The 24,959-nt window shown below is 39.5% G+C and overlaps 1 protein-coding gene and 1 long non-coding RNA gene across 8 annotated transcripts in view; one reads left to right on the top strand and one right to left on the bottom strand.

The window, feature by feature from the left end:
• creb5b (cAMP responsive element binding protein 5b) overlaps positions 1 to 24,959 on the top strand; it is a 455,445-nt gene that overhangs the window by 188,157 nt on the left and 242,329 nt on the right. The window contains exons 1-2 of one of the 6 annotated variants that reach the window (XM_043689532.1): positions 22,739 to 22,816; positions 23,405 to 23,442. The exons of the other annotated variants lie outside the window; for them this stretch is intronic. Coding sequence (XP_043545467.1) covers positions 22,769 to 22,816; positions 23,405 to 23,442 — 86 coding nt within the window. The 5' untranslated portion in view covers positions 22,739 to 22,768. Of the gene's footprint in view, positions 1 to 22,738; positions 22,817 to 23,404; positions 23,443 to 24,959 lie in introns of those variants that run through there. 6 annotated transcript variants of the gene reach the window in all.
• Positions 838 to 12,612, bottom strand: LOC122549683. Of its 2 annotated transcripts, XR_006311637.1 has the most exons (5): positions 12,431 to 12,612; positions 11,638 to 11,671; positions 7,842 to 7,971; positions 6,454 to 6,527; positions 838 to 1,246 (listed from the first exon to the last, which is right to left on the bottom strand). It is a non-coding gene; the product is annotated as an uncharacterized LOC122549683 (long non-coding RNA). The 2 variants fall into 2 exon arrangements; XR_006311636.1 differs by lacking the exon at positions 6,454 to 6,527 and having other exon boundaries at positions 12,431 to 12,592.

Raw genomic sequence — 24,959 nt, 5'->3', positions numbered from 1 at the left:
GGAATTTTCCTTTTACTCCGTTTCCCAGAGTAAGGGCTCATGTTTAAAACACTTAAGGAACATCAGGAATCACTGAAAATTTTGAGGGAGTGCTTGTAAAATTATAAGTACACTTGTTAACTTTTAAATGGGAAGCAGGGAATCACACCAGCCTGTGGAATGGGTATAAAAAGCTATCTGTCTAGCTGTCACACCATGAAAACTAGTCAACCTGGAGCTGACAGCTAGCATTTAGATAAGTTATGGAGCAGGTGTGCTCTGAAGGCTTCTCAAATGACTCCCAGTATGGTTGAAGCCCAGATTTGTTTTGATGCCCAGAGAAGCATTCCTTCCTGTTCATGCCAACTCCACAAAGATAAATTGTGTGTTGACCTTTCAGGATCTGTGCTTCTGATCCAAGATGTTTTCTTGATCAGAATATCTATGGCTGATCCATCAGCTAATAGCCTGTTAAAAGTTTCTTGGCCCCCTACCTGAGTGAGTGAGGTTCTGCATGCATTGACACAGAAGTATGCCTCAAATATCTTGGAGTTTAAAACTGAGAAGCATTTTTGCTGCTTATACCCCCACACCATGACTGTTTGATGATTGAGACTGAATAATAACATTTGTAACACAAAAATCATGTGAATAACTGCATTTATTTTTGTGACTGAAATAGTTTGGACTGTTCATACTTGTAATAAATAAAGTATCATCCCAACATTAGTTACCATTAAAAAATACCTGAAAATGTCTACAAGATTGAAATCAAATTTTTGGGGATGGCTATTATATCTCTAAGAAATGTCATAATGTGTTTACAATTAGTCTGGAATTAAGATTTTTTTTTAAGCCTATATAAAAAGGGGAAATTTTAGCTGTACACTCACTGGTAGTGAAAAGTCTTGCAAACTACCATGACATATCAGAAAACTATGGGACATACTACTGGCAATTTTCCTATGTTAGCAGCAGGCAAGGTTCTTCATGCCAGAGAATAATATGAAAATTACCTTCTATAAGTTAGGTATTCACAGTTTCACAATGGAATGTGATGATTAATTACTCTTTGCAAACAAACAACTTAGACCTGATTAAATCACTGTTGTTGCTGATATGGTGCTTTTCTGTGAAAATTGAGCTTTGCAGTAATCACAAAATCAAGTGTTTTTCTTGTTGCATCTGACATAATCCATTCTGTTGCTTGCCTGTAGTACAAGGTTCTTCCCAGTAGTGGCACTGGAGTGCTTGATGTTCCAATCACCTACATTATAGCAGAACATGATTTACGTTATACAATGATCTTCATTAATGTTTATTCCCTGTAGAGACTCAATTGTACGCGAGCTGTTAAGTACCTAGGGATGAGCTGTATTAGTCTCATTTTAAATACCTTTAGGCAGCTCTTGAATGTTGTGTTATAAATTGTGTGTACTCTGGCATAGCCCCATAATAATTATGAATATTGGCTTAGAGTTAGAATTAGCTTGGTCTGACATCAGCCCCCAACCCAGGTTGCAGATTTGCCAAATCCAGGCAGAGTTTGTTATACTCCAGGAATCTCTAAGAGACAGACAATATTTATTAGAAAGGCTAAAAGTTATCATTGTCCAAAATTTATTTGGAAAACCTCCAAACATTCTTCAGTTGGAGCTTTAAATGTTTTTTTCCCCCCTTCTTTGTTAACTTTAAAAATGCTACAGCTCAGCCTGTTAATTACTGTCTCACAAAGCTTTCTGCTAAATTAACTTAATGGGGCAGCACGGTAGCTCAGTAGTTAGCATTGCACCTGCCTCACAGCACCAGGGACTCGGGTTCGATTCCAGTCTCAGGCGACTGTCTGTGTGGAGTTTGCATATTTTCCCCGTGTCTGCGTGGGTTTCCTCCCATAATACAAAGATGTGCAGGTTAGATGAATTGGCCATACTAAATTGCCCATTGAGCTCAGGGACGTGTAGGTTCAGTGTATTAGTCAGGGGTAAATATAGGATAATGAGGTAGGGAAATGGGTCTGGGTGGGTTACTCAGAGGGTTGTTGTGGACTTGTTGGGCCGAAGGGCCAGTTTCAACACACTATTTTATAGACTGTGCATAATGTCTCTCAGTTCCCTCTGCATGAGATTTAGTATTAATTGTAAAATACTACCTTTTGTATAAATTCATTGTTATTGCCATATGACTTCTTTGCTAATGATTGGTTTGGCAAAATAAAACAACTGGCTAACATGCACAAATGTTAGTTGATCTCCAATTAGTTTGAAAAGTCTGTGTGGCAAGGTGGTGGCATAATGTTATTCAAATCTGAGATACCTACACACCTCTTTGGTACATAAACAGTAATCAAAATCTAAAATGATGTAACCAAATATGTTTTTTATTGAACTCAGCAATAAGTGCTTATCTGTTTTTGAATATTTAACATTTTAAACAGCCCAATTCTGCTTTACTCCTAAATTCAATCATTTCTTTGTTTTAATAATAGATAAATGCATTAAATTAGTTACTCCATTCTACTAGGTTGAGAAAATCCAAAGTTTTACTAGGAATTCCAAATGGCTACTGTAGGGAGACATAGAATGTATAAAAGGATAACCAAACAAGTGGGTTGTATGTTAATCTGCCAAGGTTTAATTTGGAGTCTGTATTTGGATCATTAGTGAGGTTTGGCTGAATGTTAGAGTAGTAACCAGAACTTCTATGTCATTGATTTTGATTTGAAAGGTATTGCCGATATTAGCTAGACGTGGAATATCTGCTTATAGAGGAATATTCAAAGTCAAGGATCAATTTGGTGAAATACTAAAGGGACATGGGTGCACTCCATTGTAGACCAAGGCTTTTAGAAGGAAGTAGGATAAATTTGGGACATGTGGGAAGTGAATATTTCATCTCCATATGCTAATCATTTTCCTGTTCCTTTGAGCATATATTAGATGCGAGGAGATTGAGTTAAAATCATTACACCATTGTAATTTAGCTGTTCCTTCTCCAGTAGCTTGAACCCAGCCATACATTTAAATGCTTCATGTAATCTATTTGTATTTTGTGATAACAGTTTTATGCCTTAATTCAGACAATTTATGTTAAGAAGAGGACTGTAAGGGTACCATTAGCTTAAGACTTCACATGATATATTACTGTTAGCACTAAAAACCACAGAAATCAATCTGTATTGAAGTTACAGTAAGGAATACCCAGGGGCTACATAAAAATCCTAGTCAAAAAAGGGTTGGGATCTGCAGTTTTTTTTATTGTCAGCAATGTTGGTTATAAACTTGACATATAATAAACAGCAACTTTCCTTAAGTGCTGAAAATAATAATTTTGATTCATTGTTGGAAGCCTGTTATATCTTTGCAAACATTCCTTTTGTAACATTGAAATATATAAATATATGTGCACAAACTGTCAAATATCATTACATATAAATGACTATGTGCAAATTTGTCGTACTTAGCTTTTAACCTTCTGAAACATTGAAAATACACAGCAATATAGAATTTACATTGTGTACAAGCTAAATAATTACAGAATCATTATTAAACATTAGTAACAATAGATTTAGAATTAAAAGACTAGTAAGCAGTGTTTTAATTACAAGGACAAAAATACATTTTAATACAATCAGGAATAGGAGGGTTCCGTGTTGGATCTCATTCTGAGTGACAAAGTAGGACAAATAAACCATTGAGAGATATGGGAACTTAAAATTGTGGAATTTTCACAGAGCATCATGTGACTGATATAAGGGATGAAAGTTTTTACTTATGGAGTAGGGGAACAGAGTTGAGGAACTAGGGCTTTTTTTTATTGCAACATGGATGTTAAAGGTGATCCAGTACAGGGCTTCAGTATTAAGAAAGGGTTTTGAGAGCGCAGATATTGAAAAACTTTCCACATTTACCAGATAAATAACAAGCAAACAAATACTCTGGAATATCATTAGAAGGAAAAAGAAGTAAACTTGGATCTTTTTCACCTGCACATTGATTATTTTTAAATGTAAAGGATTAGTTTGCTTTACCCGAAGGAGTCGAGCAAGAATTCCAGCTGACAATGATGCCGATCTAATTTCCTTTCACATGGCTGATTAAGTTTGTCAGACTAATGCTGAGTAGGATTCCCCCCTCTGAAAGGCCAGAAGGAAAATGTTTAAAGCAAATAGTGACTTCCCAAAATTAGAAGTATTTCTGATTGTACGTTCCAGATATTCATATTGTTAATGAAGGGAAAGTTGACCATATTAGGTTCTGACCCTCCAATTAATGAAACTGTGGGTCTTCTCCAAATAGGGGTTATTGTTACTTTCTTCTAGCAGTAACCGAGGTTGACAGGAACAACAATGGAAGCAAGGAAGATCTAATGTATTCTCAGACTTTCAGAAGTTGATTGGGGACAGATGTTCGCAGGTAAAGAGCAGGCTGGAAAATGGGAAGCCTTCAGACATGAGATAACAAGAGTCCAGAGACAGTATATTCCTGTTAAGGTGAAAGGCACGGCTTCTGTTTGGTGCAGGGAAAGCTGGACGGTGAGAGAAATTGAGGTTTTGGTTAAGAAAAAAAAAAAAGCATATGTCAGGTATAAATAGCAGAAATCGAGTGAGTCCTTAGAATACAAAAGCAGTAGGAGTATACTTAAGAGGGAAATCAGGAAGGCAAAAAGGGGACATGAGATAGCATTGGCAAATAGGGTTGAGGAAAATCCAAAGGGATTCTTTAAAGGACAAAAGGGTAATTAAGGAGAGAATAGGACCCATCAAAGATCAGCAAGGCAGCCTATAAGTGGAACCGTAGCAGATGGAGGAGATACTAAACGAGTATTTTGCAAAGTGTTTACAGTGGAGAAGGACATGGAAGATATAAAATGTGGGGAAATAGAAGGTAACATCTTGAAAAATATCCATAGGTGATGCGGTCTTAAAATGCATAAAGTTAGATAAAACTCCAGGACCTAATCAGGTGTACCCTAGAACTCTGTGGGAAGCTTGGAAAGTGATTCCTGGGCCCCTTGCTGAGATATTTGATCATCTGTAGCCACAGATGAGGTGTCGGAAGACGTGGTGCCACTTAAGAAAAGTGGCAAGGAATAGCCAGGGAACTGTAAGCTGACATTGGTGATGGGCAAGTTGTTGGAGGGAATCCTGAGGAACAGGATTTACATGTATTTCGAAAGGTAAGGACTGATTAGGGATAGTCAACATGGCTTTGTGGGTGGGAAATCATGTCTCTCAAACTTGATTGAGTTTTTTGAAGTAGTAACAAAGAGGATTGATGTGGGCAGCGTGTGGACGTAATCTAGATGGACTTTAGTAAGGCGTTTGACAAGGTTTGTTGTGGTAGACTGGTTAGCAAGGTTAGATCTCGGAGTACAGGGAGACCTAGGTATTTGGATACAGAACTGACTTGAAGGTGGAAGACAAGGTGGTGGTGGAGGGTTGCCTTCCAGACTTGAGGCCTATGACCAGTGGTGTGCCACAAGGATCGGTGCTGGATCCACTGCTTTTCATCATTTATATAAAAATGTGAATTTAAGAGGTACCGTTAGTAAGTTTGCAGATGACACCAAAATTGGACGTGTAGTGGACAGCGAAGAGGGTTACCACAGATTACAACAGGATCATGATCAGATGGGCCATTGGGCTAAAGAGTGGCAGATAGAATTTAATTTAGGTAAATATGAGGTGCTACATTTTGGAAAGCCAAATAAGAGCATGACTTATACACTTATTGGTAAGGTCCTGGGGAGTGTTGCTGAACAAAGAGACCTTCGAGTGCAGGTTCATAGCTCCTTGAAAGTAGAATTGCAGATAAATAGGATAGTGAAGGCGGCATTTGGTATGCTTTCCTTTATTGGTCAGAGCATGGAGTATAGGAATTAGGAGGTCATGTTGTGGCTGTACAGGATATTGGTTAGGCCACTTCTGGAATATTGTGTGCAGTTCTGGTCTCCCTCTTTTCAGAATGATGTCGTGAAACTTGAAATGGTTGAGTAAAGATTTACAAGGATGTTGCAAGGGTTGGAAGATTTGAGCTACAGGAAGAGGCTGAATAGGCTGGGGCTGTTTTCCCTGGAGTGTCAGAGGCTGAAGGTGACCTTATAGATGTTTATAAAATCATGAGGGGCACGGATAGAGTAAATATTTTCCCTGGGATGGGCGAGTCCAGAACTAGAGGCATAGGTTTAGGGTGAGAGGGGAAAGATTTAAAGATTTAAAAGGGACCTATGGGGCAACTTTGTCATGCAGATGGAGGTACATGTATGGAATGAGTTGCCAGAGGAAGTGATGGAAGCTGGTACAATTACAACATTTAAAAGACCTGTGTTGGTTTATGAAAATGAAGAGTTTAGAGGGATATGGGCCAAGAGCTGGCAAAGGGACTAGATTAGGATATCTGGTTGAAATGAATGAGTTGAACCAAAAGGTCTGTTTCTGTGCTGTACATCTCTATATGTCTTCACCTTATTACTAACATTATGTGATGATGTGCTCTGGATTCAACTTGCCTATTTCCCTGCAACACGATACTCTGGGTTCTTGAACAGCTCTGTTGGAGGTAAATTGACCAGTTACTAAACAGTGGTAGGACTCATGAAATATTCACCAAGCTGTTCAATATTTGAGGAAAAGAAAGATCACAAAAGAAGAGAGACATGAGCAACCAGCTGTGGTTCCCCGAATATCTGAATTACCCAATTCATCTGGAGGAAGTGACCGTGCAGATGACGGGTCTACAAACCAGAAAATCAATTGAAAAGAGTCGTAAAGGTGGCCACCCTGCATCTTTGAACTACTATCTATTGTTGCTACTTAGTTCTCCCTCTGCAAACGTGTCTTATTCTGAGACATTTGTTTGAACATTTAACAGGCAAACAATGTCAAACCCTAGCATTGAACGTGGAACTATATTGCATAGAAGGAGACCATTCAGTGTTTGCACTTGTGCTTTAGTAAAAATATCCAAATCATCCCATTCTCTTGCTCTATCTTCCCAGTCTGTTAAATTATTTTTCCTTCAAGTATTATCCAATTCCCTTTTGGAAGTTACCAGTACTTATTTCCATCAGACTTCAAGATAGCATATTCCTGACCATAACAGCTTGTGTCCATCTTTCTCTGATTTAGCTTCTGCCAGATGCCTCAAATCTATGGTTACTGATACTTATATGTTGCTTATTCCTATTATATTAGGAGAAAATGAGGACTGCAAATGCTGGAGATCAGAGCTGAAAATGTGTTGCTGGAAAAGCACAGCAGGTCAGGCAGCATCCAAGGAGCAGGAGAATCGACGTTTTGGGCATGAGCCCTTCTTCAGGAACGTCGATTCTCCTGCTCCTTGGATGCTGCCTGACCTGCTGTGCTTTTCCAGCAACACATTTTCAGCTTATTCCTATTATATTGTCTTGTACCTATTGTGTTACTGTGAGTATTGCATTGCTTTCTTAATCCCTGGTTTGGACGGACACACGCACGCACACACACAAACTCTGCAAGGTGCTTCCATGTAATTTTCCCAATTGGTATTTTTTCTTGTGTGGAGTGCTATATCAGTGCAATTTGTTATTAGTGGAGAGAAGACAATAGTAAGATGTGTCAATATGAATGTAAGATATTAAGGGATAGGATGGTAAAAGCAGTATAGAATGCAAAAATTATAGTACCAATATGAAAAATAAAATGAGGTGGGGTGGGGGAGTGGAACAGTGGGGAAGTGATGAAAAGAACACAGGATTCTCAGAATCACCTGATTAAAGTTTTTTTTTTCATCTGATGTAGTGAAAGGGAGGCTTACACTTGGATGCCTCTCCCAGCATCCAATGTGTCACACTACAGATTTTCTGTCAGTAGTACTGGCAAATACCTTCATAGGTGCCTTGTCCATGTCAGTGAGAAGTCTACAGGAACTTGATTTTTCGCTCATCGAGAATATGTTGTATGACTTGATCATATAGCCTCCACCAGTTATTAAAAGCCTGAAGAAAGCAGCAAAGCTGACAGAGAGCAGCAGTCATTAGATAATTCCCAAGAGGGTCACAGAGTGGATTTAACTTGAAGATAATTAAAAGCACAGGTATCTGAAATGCTGCAGTTGTTGAAATTGATTTTCTTGAGGCACAAAAGTACTTGATGTTTCAATCCATAATGACGAAATCAGGCAAAACAATTATTTTAATGGGTAACAGTAGTAATTCTGACTTTGATTCCAACATTTAGCTCAAAAAGCTGTTTCAAAATGCAAATCTAAATTGATAGTCTTTAGGTGTGAATCTATGGAAGTTTGCTGCAAAGCAATAAATGGAGATTGGCATGGTTAGCTAACCATAGCATCTGAAAAAAAAAAGGGGAGTAAATATAGATAATCATTGTAGTATGCAATTATGTCTGCTTGTCACAGCATTGTTCAAGGGATATGGGAAGGTGATCAGCAAGCAGTGTTGTGTCAGTGAACCGTTGGTTTCCGACTCCACAGGAGTTTGGAATGCTGGTGATACGGTTTTCATCAAAATGTAAGAAAAAGAAAAGGAGATACGAATACAGAAATCCTCACGAATGTCCAAACACCTCACAAGCAATGAGCAGCCACTGGAAAATCCCGTTCTCCAAGCCCCAGGTATTTTAATACATTGGAAGATCTGAAGTACCCACTTATGTATGGAGGACTTGGAAATTCTACCTTGCAATTCTCTGCTAAAATGATGTAACTTGTGGTGATTGAAAGATAAGTTACATTGACGAGAGAAAAGCTGACTAATTTCTTTAGTGATATTTTGGACGTAGGCTTTTTTTGCTGAAGGTTTGGATGTTCTACTACAGGATGTGTCAAAGGGGGATGCCACTGTTTGAGGCAGAAGCTAACTGACTAATAAAAGTTGATGCTGCATGCAACTGAATAAATGCAACTGCCTAGGCTCCTTGTACCTGGCTGTAACAATTGTAGAAATTGTTGTTTGAAGAGGGAAAAGGTGATATTTCCTCAGTTTTAAGTACTTCTTGAGAAGTCTACCTCAAAAGTCAACATACACCTGCTCTCTCATTACAGAGAGGCGACTGGTGATGGGTTTAACTTGAGGGTCATCATATCTGGGGTGAGGTTGAGAAAATAAGCATTCACGGATGCAGAACCCGATCATGCATTGACCTGGAAAGTTCTGATGACTATGGGAATGGAATCAACAAAGACTCAGCTTCCCTCCGATTGAAAGCTTTGTTCTGTTGATGTTCTCATTGTATTAGGAATGTTTTCCAGCATTTGTTACAATCGACAAGAGTCTGACCTATGGATATTTGTGTGTTAATTCCAATGTCTCCAAAAACAGCCAGCTTATCTCTAGCAATGTCTTCTCTTTCTGCACTCTCATCGTTGAGAGAGTTTAAGACATCTCACCTTTTTCCTTCTCTCCACTGACTGCAATTGGTCACCCGTTAGTATGTTGCTGACATCTGATTCTATCTTTCCCACATGTATCAACATCATATCAACTTCTTACTATCTGCTTTTCTGACATTAAATTACCAATGAGTTGTAATTTACTCCAGTTGCTCATTCCTGAAGGTTGAAACTATTATTGAAACTACTGATACAAACTCTAGCTACTGCCTTGAGTACTCTCCAACCACTCACTCATGCTGAATTAGATCATATAATGCTAGTTTTCTTCAATCCAGCTCTGAACGTCCAACACTGCATCTATAAATCACCAAAACTTGTTATTTCCACTCTGAAGCTTATCCTATCTCTGTTCCTATTTCAGCCCTTTTGGCACTGAAACCATCAGCTACATTTCTGTCACTGATAGAAACAACTTCTCTTATACCTCCTTGCTTGACTCCCATATTGTCTAGATTAGATTCGATTACTTACAGTGTGGAAACAGGCCCTTTGGCCCAACAAGTCCACACCGACCTGCCGAAGCGCACCCACCCAGACCCATTCCCCTACATTTACCCCCCTACCTAACACTACAGGCAATTTAACATGGCCAATTCACCTAACCTGCACATTTTCGGACTGTGGGAGGAAACCGGAGCACCCGGAGGAAATCCACGCAGACACAGGGAGTGTGCGCAAACTCCACACAGTCAGTCGCCTAAGGGGGGAATTGAACCCGGGTCTCTGGCGCTGTGAGGCAGCAGTGCTAACCACTGTGCCACCGTGCCATCTACTTGCCAATCGTTTCCATAGTACTTGTCTAAAGTGCCTCCCAATACTTTAGTGGGTTAAATTTGAATCCTAGGCTTCATTTCAAATATCTGTACAACCATGTTTCTTCATTTTCATGAACTCTTTTGACCTTACAGTATTTTGGCGCCAGACTTCTCATCACTCAGATGTTGGCCAGGTAGCTAGGTCTTCATCTGCAGGAATCCTATTCTCTGATCATTTACCGTCAAACAGCTCTAAATTTCCTTTGTTCAGCCTATAGAAATCTGCTAAGAAAACATGTTTAGACTAAGTCTTGCATATGCATCCAATGCTTATTTCAAACAAACAATCTGGGACGGCCAGATTGCCAGTTTAAACATTTTCAAACAATATTGGACACCACTAAGGGGAGGCAAAGTTTGACCCCAACACTGACTTTTCATCCAAAAAAAGGTAGAACTTATTTCAATTCCTCCACCACAGCATGCAACAATGACATTACAGGATTATGATAAATACATTGCAAAAATAACACCATCTTCATTATGCAATCAACTTTAAAATAATGAACTAATAAATCCTTCAAGCTACAATGCCAAAGGATGCCATCTCATTCAATTTCACTGCAATTTGTTCCTTGTTACAGCAATATTTTGTCAGGAAGTAACCATGTTTTACTACATGGAAACCCAAACGTGCTTTCAAGCTATTTTCTTCTGTGGTTATACTCGGCAACTCATCCCTTGCACTGGGAAGGAAGTGTAAAACGGAACTGTTTGATGCATTTTTCTGATACTGATTTCAGTGAGCAAATGTAGTCATCCTGGTAAATATAGCTTTCAAGCTGAATTCATTTTGATAGAAATGTGACAAGCTGATTTGCTCAAGTATGGTGCCTCATACTATCCTTCATTTTTCTAGTACGAATAATAAATTAGGACTATATTTCCACTGATTCACTATCAGTAATTGTCTTGGATTAATCTCCTAAAGTTTCTTTTATACAGAATCCTTTGTCTTTCTCATGATAGCACTCAAGCATGAACTATAAAGCTGCAATACTTTATAGGTTTTATGGGGCACTGCTTGCAAGAGAAACTGTTTGCCAAATCTTTTGTTTTGATGTAGGAGCACAATAACTTACATGAAATCACTGAATGGAAAATTTTGGACAATGCAGCCATGATTACCTGAAACACAATGATGTGGGTGGGATATCTTGTGCCAATGTGTACTTGGAAAATATTCAATTTGATAACATTAATTATGCAGATTTAGATCATGATATCAGTTTCTCATGGTAATTGTGGTGAAAGTGACCCTGCTCTGGTTTGGCCTAGCTCTGAAATTTGACAATGGAAAGAGATGTTTTGAAAAGCATTTGTTGATGTTTTTCAATGGTGCATAATATTTTGAAGCACCCCACAATTAGTATATTTCACTGAAGTCTAATTTTCAATAACTACAGTCATGTAATATTTGTTTCTGAGTTTGATACAAAAGATTACCTTACCTTGAATGCCCAGATTTACATTTTAAAAATATTGCTGTAATGGAAGAACACAAAATATCTTTAAAATCATACACAATATATGCATTTTAATAACCAAACAGTAAAAACCTAAGATTAGCACTTTAAATAGGCTTTCAGCAAAATTAAAACTCAAATTATATATTTAAACCATCTTTTCATTTCACTTCAAATAAAAAGCAAAAGGCAAGTGTGCATGTTCTCATATTTTGGTATCTTGGTGTGTCAGCCATTTATAGGCATAACATTTGGGTTAAAAAAAACTGCTTAATAAAAAGGGAAACATCATAATATTGAAAGAAGAACTCAGTTTTCTCCAGCCTGATTGATCTCAGTGCATTTAACGTGATCAGCTCGAATGACACATTGCCCTTAGAAAATAAGAGCAACCTTTAGGAAAAGGTGTAGCAGCTGGGCATCTGGAAATGTGGTTTTCCCAGAAATGCTGCTGGACTTAAATAAGGACTTTGATTAAGTTGTTGACTCTATTTTGTGGTGATAATGGGTTAAAGTTGGGTGCAGGGGGGTTGGTGGTGATAGAGATGGCAGGGGGGTGGAAGATGTGTGTTGGACATTCAGTGTAACCAGCACAGGGAGAGAGTAGCAAGGGGATTGCAGTAAATAGATCGGCAGTGTATGGTCACAGGGAGAGGGATGAGAAATTGGGAGCATTAGGTGGATTGTGGGGGAGGGAAATGGGGTTGCAGGGAGTAAGAATTCCTGACCATCCTAGCTCACGTGTATAGTGGAAAGGCATTAGGCTGGTCAGTCTTACCTTTTCACTGCCAAGTTCCCTGAGTGCTGGGAAACCTGGCTCACAGGTGTTAAATTTGAAGCCTCATTAGGATATTTAATTGAAGGGTGAGCATCTGGAAAGCAGGTTAATTGGCCACTTCTCAACCCATTTCTATTAAAACCAGAAGCTGGTTTGTAAGGGACAGGATACAAATCAGCTTCTGATTAATGTATTTTAGACCCAACACAAGGCTAAAAATTCCCCCAATCTGGATGAAATGGTTTCAGTGTCATACATTCTTCCAAGTTAAATAGAAATGTTTCCCGGAATATAATTTGAACTGCATTTGTATTTGCTAAGCCATCAATTTTAAACCTGCCTTTCTATCCCACTTAACTTCATTAACGCAGACTTGTTACGACTGAACTGGGAATAACACACTGTTATTCATGCCACAGGGTTCCACAAACCATCACAAAATGTATATAATCTGTAAAATCCCAATGAGACTATCAAGACAACCAATTTTTCTGACTGATTCCTATTCAGGACAAAAACAATTCACATCAAGGTTTGTCAATTATTGAAAATAACTATTTATTGTAACACTTTTAAGAAGTCAGGGAAAATAAGAAATTTGTATTCTACTATTATATATCTTAAACTATACCTCTTCAAAAATCCCAAATGCTTACAATTAAGACAGCCAAAAGACAGATGGTTCAACACAGATAATATGAAAATGATTATAGACAAAGTAAACAAAATTCTAAAGTCCAAATTTCAAGGGAGAATTAAATTGTCTGATACAGTTCCTCTTGTCTTTTAGCACTGATGACATTCTTCTGTCTCTAAAGTGATGATCATTCTTTACTTTGATTGTTGATCTGTCGGACCTTGATATTTTCTTATTGGAATTTTTACTTTGAAGCTTTTATGGTTTTTCAACCTTTTTTCCTTCCATGGAGGGAATGATAGATGCTTTCAGATTGCAGGCTCTGGAAGTTTCTTCTGCCCTTGGTCCTATAGCTTTATAACAACTGTTGCTCAGCCAATCAGAGGGCAGTTGTCATGCAGAATGTCCCAAACTCAAAGACTCTTGATGCCACCTACCCTCAAACTATCTCCTTCAACTGCTGTGAAAAGCAATATTTTCTGGCACAGTTAAACATATGTCGCACTTGATTTTTCTAAGTTTCAAAACTCTCCTCGTATCTCAGCCGTACAGCAACCCAACTTCCATTTCAGTTTATAGTCTCTTCAAAATATGTGGTCTCTCACAAACCTTAAAAACCTATTTCGTTGACCAAGAATTTTCTCACCAGACTTGATACCACCTATGTGGCCCTGTGTCATACTGCATTTTGTACTGAAGCTGTGAAGTGCCCTGAAACATTTTATGTTACAGTTATATAAATATAACTTGTTGTAATAACATTCCTATTCTGGTCTTATCTGCTGCCTCACAGTGCTAGAGACTTAAGTTCAACCCAGCCATGGGCAACTGTCTGTGTGGAGTTTTTATGTTCTCACCGTGTCTGTGCAGACTTCCCGTGGGTCCTCTGGTTTCCTGCCACAGTCCAGAGATGTTCCTGTTGGGAGGATTGGCCATGCTGGGAGTGTCCAGAGATGTGCAGGCTAGATGGACTAGCCATTAGAAATGCAGGGTTACAGGGACAGGATAATGGATGGGTCTGAATGGGATGCTCTTTGGAGGGTCAGCGTTAACTCGATGGGCCAAGTGGCTTGCTTCCACACTGTAGGAATTCTATAATTCTATGATTCTATGTTGCCACTTGATTTTAATGGCACCTAACCATCCCTGATGAGATCACAGTTTGGACACTCTCATGCACAAGCTTCAGGACTGCTGCAGTTCAAGAATTAAGCTTAGAAACACCTCCTCAAGGGGAACTAGAGATAGAGTCAAAGAGATGTAAAGCATGGAAACAGACCCTTCGGTCTAACTTGATCAGATATCCTAACCTAATCTAGTTTCATTTGCCAGCACTTGGCCCATATCCCACTAAATCCTTCCTATTCATATCCCCATCCAGATGCCTTTTAAATGTTGCTATCGTACCAGCCTCCACCAATTCCTCCGGTTGCTCATTCCTTACACACACTACCTTCTGCGTGAAAAAGTTGCCCCTTAGTTCCTCTTATATCTTTCACCAATCCTTTCCATGCCCCTCATGGTTTTATAAACCTATATAAGGTCACCCCTCAGCCTCTGACGCTCCAAGGAAAACAGCCCAGGCTTATTCACCCTCTCCCTATAGCTCAAACCCTCCAACCCTGGCAACATTCTTGTAAATATTTCCTGAACCCTTTCAAGTTTAACAACATCCTTCCAATATGAATGGATAGTCAATATATGCTGGCTTTACCCCACATCCCAAGAATGTTTCTTTTCTTTCCTGCCACTCATGTGTTTAGCCCCTGTTCTTCTTGCAAGTCTACCCTTTCCCTCTGCTTCCTTGAGCAAATCTCGTAATTTTCCTTCATTTTGGTCTTCAAAGTATCAGCTCTCGAAATGAAATGTATTTATTTCCCGCTGCATCAATGCACAAGCACCATGTTTGTATCCTGAAGCCACAAGAAAAAATCCTGAAAGTAATTCAGGCTGCCCACTAACTCCTTCAAGAAGGTGGATATACCCAGAGCCCACATCCCACCTTCTCCCAGCTGATTCCACTGAAATTTCCATTAATTTTAGTAGAATACTAGTGTACAAGAAAAATGAAAAAGCTATTTTCTCAGAAATATTTCTTTAAAATGTTGTCAATTAAATCTGTGAGGATTTTATCATGTAATTCCATCGTACACAAAATGCATTGAAATGGCTATAAAACTACGGCTTTAAACTAGGGTTTCAAAACCATATCTCATATTTCACAGTGTTTCAACTTAAGAATTAGAAAGTGGACATCAATCTATCCCTTGATACAGAAAGGCCATAGAAGTAATTTTTATGTTAGTTTCGTTTCACGTTAATTGGTGTCACATGACTTCAAGAGCCTCTGATTTAGGGCCAGTAGTTAACATCAAATTTTTCTTTGGCAGACAGAATCGATCAAATCATGACTACATTGTGTTACTCTGATGAAAGATATAAGATACAAAACACAAAGAACATTTTGATACTGTGTTAATAAACCAGAATTTGGAATTGATGAGGGGGCATAAGGGGCACACAGCGATAGTCTTTCTTCCTGGGACCGACAAGGAATTAAAGAAAAATTCCCCTTTATTAGGTTTCTGCCCCTCTGGCTCAAAGGAAAATTCTACTGACAATATTGGTGAAGGAGACCAGCAGGAGGTGACTGGGGGAGGAGGCAGACATTTATTCCAGCTGCTGATGTCAGCTTTGAAGGCAGGATTATTGGGATCCTGTCAGAAATTCTACTAGTAACTCAATTTCTTAAAACAGCAATTTTCTAGTTGAATACCATGTCTGTCACTGGGGGAGCATTAGATGGGAGTTTGGACTACCTTAACTCTTGGCCGCATTGGCCTTACTCTCCACCTTAATGGAGTGGTAAAATGCAGTTCTGCAATCCTGCTCCAAGGCAGGGGAGGAGATAGCTCTGTAGCATGCTAATGAATTTTAGTAGAACATTAGTGTACAAGAAAAATGAAAAAGCTATTTTTTGATAAATATTTCTTTAAAAAATTGTCAATTAAATCTGTGAGGATTTTATCATGTAATTCCATACAATAGGATATATATAATATATAGAATCTCCTTAAATTTTAAGGAGATCCTATTGTATGGAATTATCCTAAAATTTAAATGAACTAATGGCAAGATCACATGGGCAAGCCAAATAGTTGTGCAGAAATCACTGCATTTTCACCAATGCAGAGTGTCATAGTCTGCATTTTTAGCATTACCTACTCTATTAATGGAAAGTATATCAGGACTTCTAAGAATAGCCAATGAACAAAACATGGTACTTCGTATTGAGAAAGGTTTCATGCAGTAGGGAATTTTCACAGGAACTTCACAAATGCAATCAAAGATCACATTCTGCTATTCACAAAAAAAAAATCAGCCGATGAGATATCCATTGAACTCAACTTTAACCACATGCTATTGAGAGTGTGTTGCTGGAAAAGCACAGCAGGTCAGGCAGCATCCGAGGATCAGGAAAATCGATGTTTTGGGCCGGAGCCTTTCATCAGGAATGGGGCCTCATTCTTGAGGAAGGGCTCTGGCCCAAAATGTCAATTTTTCTGCTCCTCCAATGCTACCTGACCTGCTGTGCTTTTCCAGCAACACACTCTCAATTTGATCTCCAGCATCTGCAGACCTCACTGTCTCCTAGTTGATTTTAACCCCATGCTGCCCATTACTATACTGGTTCTGAATAATTGGAGCAGTTCCAGACTAGACAATGAATCTCTACAACAGCTCACCTCAAGCAGGCAGCAGTACCATGATATCTACATGTTGTATTTCAGTGATGGTATTGGCACTGCAAAATGATTTTAATTCTATAAAATTGGATATCTCACAAACTTGAAACATACAAGTAATAATTGAACATTAGTGGGTCACAGGTTCAGCAATGCTACATAAAAGAAGCACAGAGCTTCATTACATAGGATTATTGGATCTTCAGTCTAATCTACTTAGGTGTTGGGTTTTGCTGGTGGTTTTCAAAATCACGACACACTTGGCCTTTTCGCCAATGGCTCTCTCGTTTCTGGCTGAAAGGATATCATCAGCATCACTCAGTCTGCAATACACAGCTGTTCTGAGCAGGTCGCCAGTTCCCTGTTTGCCTTTAAAGTCAGCTGGAGAGAGAGCTTGGTGATTTGCAACAATGACTAACCGCACCCTTGTGCAGAGTATTATTGATTGCACACATGTTGCCTTCAGAGCAACAGATCAGCAGCTAACAGCATTCATCAATAGAAAAGCTTAGTTCTCCAGCAATGTCCAGCTAGTGCCTGATCATAGAAACATAATCATACAGGTCTTGTTCATGTGCAGACACATAATGTTGAGTAACAAAGATATCACTGTCAGGATTATAATTAGCCTCTCCAACTCCATGCCTTCCTCTACTCTGACTATTAAACTCCAGTCTCAGGACTCCTTGTCTTATTTGCCACTCTTTTTTTTCTCCTCAAACTTCAACTTTGGCTTCCCTCCTGATTGCCAAGGACCACCTCAAAGATTCTCTAACCTCTGACCACCTCTAACTGGATTTTCAATTCAGCTTCTGGCAGTGATGATCAATGAAAGAGATAATAAAGTTCTAATCTTAATTATAACAGGATCTTTGTGCTTCCAGTCTTGATGTATTGTTTACCCATACAGTGCTCCCTTCCAACTTCCCTGTCTCCTCAGGAATATCAAAACAAATCTTCTTTGATCTTGATCTAATTTAAACTGTTTAAGATTCTGGTTGAAGGTTTGCTGATTTTTAGCCCCAATGCATCTGTTCTGCCTCACAGTCTTGGAATATTTAATTCTGACTATCCATGGCCCATTTCTCATTTTTCGGATTCATTTCTTCTCGAAGTTCAGGTAGCAGGTGTCAATGACTGAACTGTGAATCCAAAAAAATTAGAGAATCTCAACTGATTGTAACTGCTGAATGACTTTTAAAATACAGGTCGTTCTGTTATAATGTGCATTTCATCAACGCGAATTCATTGTACCGCGACTGACGAGTTGGAGATGCTGTTTGTACAGTGCGAACTTAGTGCGATTACAGCCAACACTTTAAGCGCTGTTTCTAAAGCATGATTTTTCGAGAATGTGGGATTGCACAAGAATGCAACCATCATGTTATAGAAGAACTACTGTACTTTTTGAAGACTAGAAATTGTCACTACACTTTATTACTTGCTCACTATAGTTTGCATTTAAACCAGCTCCATCTTTGAATGTATGGAAAAGTTGCTCAATGTGAAATGGTAATCAATATATTTCGATGTACGTGATTTTTGGCTGGTGTGTGGAAAGAATCTGTGTGGGTAACCTAATACCTATGTGCTTTGAAGCCATATCACACATTTGTAACTTTCTTATCCTTTGAGGTTATGCACTTCATTATTCCCAAAAAACTCAACGACAGAAATGCCAGTTTAGAATGACATAGATTTTAGGTCAGAGAACTGGGGCGTTGAAAGTACAGCTGCAATGTATAATAATAAACACTTAAATCATGTGAATAGTTTTTTTTTAAGGCTTGTAGATTCATATCAGAATTTTTCAATGCCAAAATTGTACCTTATTATCTATACTTCATTTGATTTTGTTGTTTAATGAAATGGCTTCATTTGATGCAATTAAAGGAAATCTCAACATTATGATAGTGATAATATTTAAATGATTACATTAATTTCCAACTTTGAAGGTAAACTGAGCTCAATTTCACTTCATAATGAATCTGTTGAAGCTGGCAAGCCTTGTACTGGGTTTGTATGTGAAACCACTGCAATAGTTTTTGGTATAAATTTACCATTGTCAGTTAGAAAATAGAACTAAAAGATTGATGGTGGTACTTGTGCCCTTCAGGTCAGAAAAATATTACCCAGATAAGTGCTATAATAGTAACGAGACCAGAAAACAAAAGAAAATCACTTTCCTGATGCAGAGGATAGGCTAATGAGCTACTCATATTCAAAGTAATTAAGCATGAATAGAGTTTTATTTTATCCGCGAGAATACTATGCTAAAAGGAACTAGGTGCAAGAAAATCAATATCACAGAGATAGATTTTCATCCTCATCACCTGGGTCCTAATCTGATAAAGTGAATTTACCGAGCCATCTGGTTTTCATTTTGGCCTGACAGTACGTGTTACTTTTTGAAAAAAATAGCCTTCTTCAGACTTTTCTGACACCATTTCATCTCACCACTGTCCTGGCTTATCAAAAAATGCAATGTGATGCCTTGTTCAGTTCACTAAGTTAAGATTGAAGTTAAGTCCCAGTTACATCATTGGGATCCAATATGTATCTGTAAAGTCAAATGCTATACCTTTGAGTAAGTTTGCGTGATTCAGATCGGGGTATCTCAAGGTAATCTGAATTATTGTAACGGCTCCTTTGACCAGTTTCCAGGAAAGGGGAGGTAAAACTGACTCCCAAGGTTAAATGTTTTCTTTTGATTAAAGGTCTATCATGATCAAGCTGAAAGTCATTCTACTCAGCAGCCAAAGATATATTTCAGGTGGGGATTATTGGTTAATATTCCGTCTAACTTTTCAAAAAAAAGTTCTCTTTATTAGTATATGAAGCTTACAGTATAGAAAAATGTGTCATACTGTGAACTCAACAGAAGATCCCAAATTAGTTGTCAATGTAATTCTGGGCACACTCAGGATTATCCAGCAAATGTTGCCTTATTGCAGAATCGCATCTAACCCAGTCACTGCACACTGAGGTCAATGAGCCACAACCCTCACATATCATATCCACTCCAGGGCTCCCAATTTCCACATCTACTACTAACCCTTCCTACTCTCTGCTCTTTCTTCTTATTTACTGGGGGCACCTCTGCTGTTTACTAAATTCTCTTGTATCCACTTCCATCACACTCGGTCTCTCCCTTTGTCTCATTGCAGGAAAGAATAGCCCATAACCTGGTGGTAGATATCAAAATCCACAGTCCTTATAGAGAGAAGGTAATGGAGCTGCTGGAGGAAGACTGGGACTGTGACTGGGGGAAGTAGACAGCAATGGGCAATCAACCTACTAAGCTCAATTGTGCTATTCTTCTATCCAACTTCAACCAGAGCTAACTCATTTGTATTTCGAATAAGCTTTTACACATCTTCCTCAACTAATTCTTTCCCTTTTCCAATTAATTCCCTGTCCTCTTATATAGGGAGTAGCTGGATATGTGCAAGGCAGGAGGGGACATGGGATCTCACTCCAAGTGCCATTTTTTTAATGAGACAGGATAATGCCAGAAAGCACCCACGGCAGGAGGAGTGAGATATAGGTGTCCCAGTAGCTTCTTCTCAGATGCCCTGCCTCTCTACCTTCCTTCACCAAAGGCTGCAGCAGTTCAAATGGAGGAGGGTAATGGATGTAAGTTTGCTCGCTGAGCTGGAAGGTTCATTTTCAGATGTTTCGTCACCATGCTAGGTAACATTATCAGTGAGCTCCGGTGTCCTGCTTTCTATTTATGTGTCTTCATTTCTTAGGGTGGGTGATATTATTTCTGGTTCTTTTTTTCAGAGGATGGTAGATGGGGTCCAAATTGAAGTCTTCATTGATTTGGGGGGGAGGGGGGGGGGGGGTTAAGCGTGTATTTGGGCAGGAGACTCATAGCAGTCCTAGACCCAGTGGCATAAGGGGATGAATGCCCAAGCCTTCCAAGATAACAGGGCCAAACACAGCAATAGAAACAGAAGCTGCGGGAAAAACTCAGCAGGTCTGGCAGCATCTGTAGAAAGAAAACAGAGTTGAAGCTTCAGGGCCAGTGACCCTTCTTCAGAACTGATTGGGGCTCAAAAGAGTTTGGTACCTGTGCTAAAGAAGGGGTGGGGGGTTGGGAAAAGAGTAAACAATAGGTGGAGATGGAGCCGTTTGTGGTAGCAGCCCATGTGATGACAAGGCCTGGTGTGTGGGTTTGGGGACATGGGAGAAGGTCCACAAGCCCTGAAGTTATTGAACTCAATATTGAGTCCAGAAGGCTTCAGGATTCCCAAACAGAAAATTAAGTGTTGTTCTTCCAGCTTGCACTAAGCTTAGCTGGAGCAAAGTAGCAGACCTGAGACAGAGGCTTTGGCCAGGGGACACGATGGTGTATTGAAATGGCAGGCAACCAGAAGCTGCAGACATTGGGCCTGCACCTAGATTTATTGTGAGACAAATGAAGAAGAAGACTTTACTGGGGTTACATAGGAAGTACAGAGGCTACATTGTTGTAAAGCTGCCATCTCTTCTATCAATATATTTTTTCTTGCACTGTAGTATCTTTCACTATATTATTTTCCTATAGGACCTGGTTAAATCACGCCCATGTGAGTGATAAGGAACCTCTTTTGTACCAAGGGTGTAAGAAGTTATAATCCCATACATTGTTCATTTCTCAAAAACAACCTATTGTTCAAAGTTTGTGAGAAGATTTGTAGCTGGGGTGCTCGTTGTTGTGGTTCTGTTCGCCGAGCTGGGAACTCAGCTCGGCGAACGGAACCACACAACAACCTATTGTTTGACAGCAGATATTTTAGTCTTGAATCACAACTTCAAGGGCTGCAATCAAGGCGTTGCTCATTAACATGGACAATGCAGAGTGTAGAGGCAATATCTGTAAAATGTGTTAAGACCTGGCAGCTCCCACCATTCAATACCTACATCCACCTTGTGAGTGAGAATACAGAATGAATGACGAGTCCATACCTCTCTATGAAAGGTTAATTCCATGTATCAGCATTTCAGGGGAGGCACTGCCTGTCAAGCGATGTACAATGGGCAGCTCATGTCTACTGACCCTCATAAAGCACAAGTTTATTGAGCAAAGCTACACAAAGCACTGCCTCCGACAGATTAAATACTGTCATCAAGGATGCTCAAGCATATCAATAATGTGGAGGAGCTGGTGTTGGACTGGGGTGGACAAAGTTAAAAATTACACAACACCAGGTTATAGTCCAACAGGTTTAATTGGAAGCAGTAGGTTTTGGAGGACTGCTCCTTCGTCAGGTAGTTGTGGAGCATAAGACCATAAGACAGAGAATTTGTAGAAAATTTTAAATGCTTTGCTCTGAAAGCTAGTGCTTCCAAATAAACCTGTTGGACTATAACCTGGTGATGTGTGACTTTTAACTTCAAGCATATCAAGGCATTTACAAATTACCTTGCAAGAACTATAAAAAACACTACATTGGACAAACAGGCAGAAAATTAGCCACCAGGATACATGAGCATCAATTAGCCACAAAACGACATGACCCTCTCTCACTAGTATCCTTACATGCAGATAAGGAAGGGCACCACTTTGACTGGAACAACACCTCCATCCTAGGACAAGCCAAACAGAGGACATGCACAAGAATTCCTAGAAGCATGGCATTCCAATTGGAACTCTATCAACAAACATATTGACTTGGACCCCATTTACCATCCCCTGAGAAAAAGAACAGAACATGACCTCACCACAGGAAAGGACCTCACCACAGGAAATGACATCACAGACCCAAAGAAACCCAAACATATAAATAGGAAGCAAGAAACATCAGTAGTGCTTCGTCCGTAGGCTCATTGAAGATGTTACCTAGTATAGTGATGAAACATCTGAAAATGAATCTTCCAGCTCAGTGAACAAACCTACATCCAGAACGTTAACTCTGTTTCTCTCTCCACAGATGCTGTCAGACCTGCTTAGTTTCTCCAGTGTTCTCCATGTATGTGCCTGTTCCAACTCAAAAAAAATGTGACAGACATTTTCTGGTAAATATCAGAGTCAACTTAACTTGTTTAAAATTTAAAAAAATCCTGGCTCTTAACAAGGTAAGCCTTGCAGCATCACACAAGGCCATCAGAGAAAATATCATCGGGGGCATTGTATGTTGCAAAAGAGAAGAACAGTCCATACTAGATTATAGATAGTGATGGTAAAGCAGTAATTTTACAATGCAGCAGTCAGACTGTTAGGATGCATTCCTCGAGGTTGATTGGCACTGACTTTCTATTCACAGAATTGGAACAAGTAATAGAAAGTGATGAGGCGCAATGTACTTCACATACACATATGTTGGATAATTGTGAAGAGCAAATTATGGCAGATGAAGAGATGAGTGAGAATGGAAAAATTGATACCGATGCATAAGACAAGTCTGATTATCCCCATGAACAACTATCACAAGTCAGGACTAAAATAACATAGATACCAGAAGGGGCCAGTGAATGGAGGAATGCCATAATTATTCGAGTAGCAGGGAAAGCCACCATTAAATACAAACAATGGCTGAATATGTAAGATCAGAAAACACAATACAGGTCATTGTTTGACAAAAACATTATCATCATTTTTTGCAGTCCCTTGCAGACGAAGATGACTCTCTTCCACTCACGAGGTGAGTCCATGGCTGCAGAGATCGATATGTCTTCTGTGGGCTCTGTTACACTTGGGCAGAAGGTGTTTGCGGGAAGGGGTGGGTGGGGTGTTGGTGTGGCAGCACGCTCCTTACACTGTTTTTGCTTGGCTTCTGCTTTTTCCCAAATGCAAGTTTGGAGGCTTGACATTTTCCCAATGTACCGCCTCCACTTTGGATGGTCTTCGGCCAGTGATTTCCTGGTGTCTGTAGGAATGCTGCACTTCGCAGGTGAGGCCTTGAGGGTATCACTGAAATACTTCCTCTGTCCAGCTGGGGGAAAATCAAGGCCAGTGGAACAAGCTAAGAATACCTTGAGAAGTACAAGACCATATGATTGAGAAGTATTGATAGCTACAAATAAATTAGCAGATTAATTGAAAAAGCGTGTCAAGCCAAAAAAAAAGTTGGAAAGCCGGAAAGAGCATGGTCCGTAATGAGGTGCTAGGTAGGGAACAGCCAGCCTCATCAATCAGGTTGATAAGCACAGAAACCGTGCTTCCTGATCATAATCAGAAGGTCGAAGCCAGAAATAATAGCTCGAGGTTTTGAACAGAAACTGGTGATCACAATATTAGAGTTGATTCTCATGCAGCAGGAATATTAAGCCTGAAGACTTTCCTACCTCTTTTAGCAATACATTCCTGGAAATGTAAATCAATATATATTTCTAAAGAGAGAAATTCCAAAGGAAGTCTTTTTGAAACCACCTAAAGAAGTTGGCAAACAGATGGGAAACTGAAAATTGGACAAGTTTGTAGAAGGGATTGAATAATGCGTCACAAATGTGGTATCTCAGTTAAATATATCCTATTGCAAGTGAATTTTTTTTATTATAGGTAGACTTATTTTTGTATTCAGTCATAAGATCTGGCCATTGCTGGCTGGGCCATCATTTATTGCCCATCCTTAGTTGCCCTTGTTAAGGTGCCGGTGAGCTGCTCTCTTGAACTGCTGCAGTCCATTTGATGTAAGTAGACCCAAAATGCCATTAGGGAGGGAGGATTTTGACCCAACACTGAAGGAATAGTGATACGTTTCCAAGTGAGGATATTGAGTTTTTTGAAGAAGTAACAAAGAGAATTGATGAGGGCAGAGCGGTAGATGTGGACTTCAGTAAGGCGTTCAACAAGGTTCCCCATGCTTGTCTCTTTGTTGGCTACGTAGAACAGTCCATCTTCCGTAATTACACCGGCACCACTCCCCACCTCTTCCTCCGCTACATTGATGACTGCATTGGCGCCACCTCGTGCTCCCGCAAGGAGGTTGAGCAATTCATCAACTTCACCAACACATTTCACCCTGACCTTAAATTTACCTGGACCATCTCTGACACCTCCCTCCCCTTCCTGGACCTCTCCATCTCCATTAATGACGACCGACTTGACACTGACATTTTTTACAAACCCACCGACTCCCACAGCTACCTGGATTACACCTCTTCCCACCCTACCTCTTGCAAAAATGCCATCCCGTATTCCCAATTCCTCCACCTCCGC

The sequence above is a fragment of the Chiloscyllium plagiosum genome, chromosome 5 (genome assembly GCF_004010195.1).
Source record: "Chiloscyllium plagiosum isolate BGI_BamShark_2017 chromosome 5, ASM401019v2, whole genome shotgun sequence".
Taxonomy (NCBI): Eukaryota; Metazoa; Chordata; class Chondrichthyes; order Orectolobiformes; family Hemiscylliidae; genus Chiloscyllium; species Chiloscyllium plagiosum.
The sequence above is the reverse complement of the archived record's forward strand: the minus strand, read 5'-3'. Positions and strand labels throughout refer to the sequence as shown.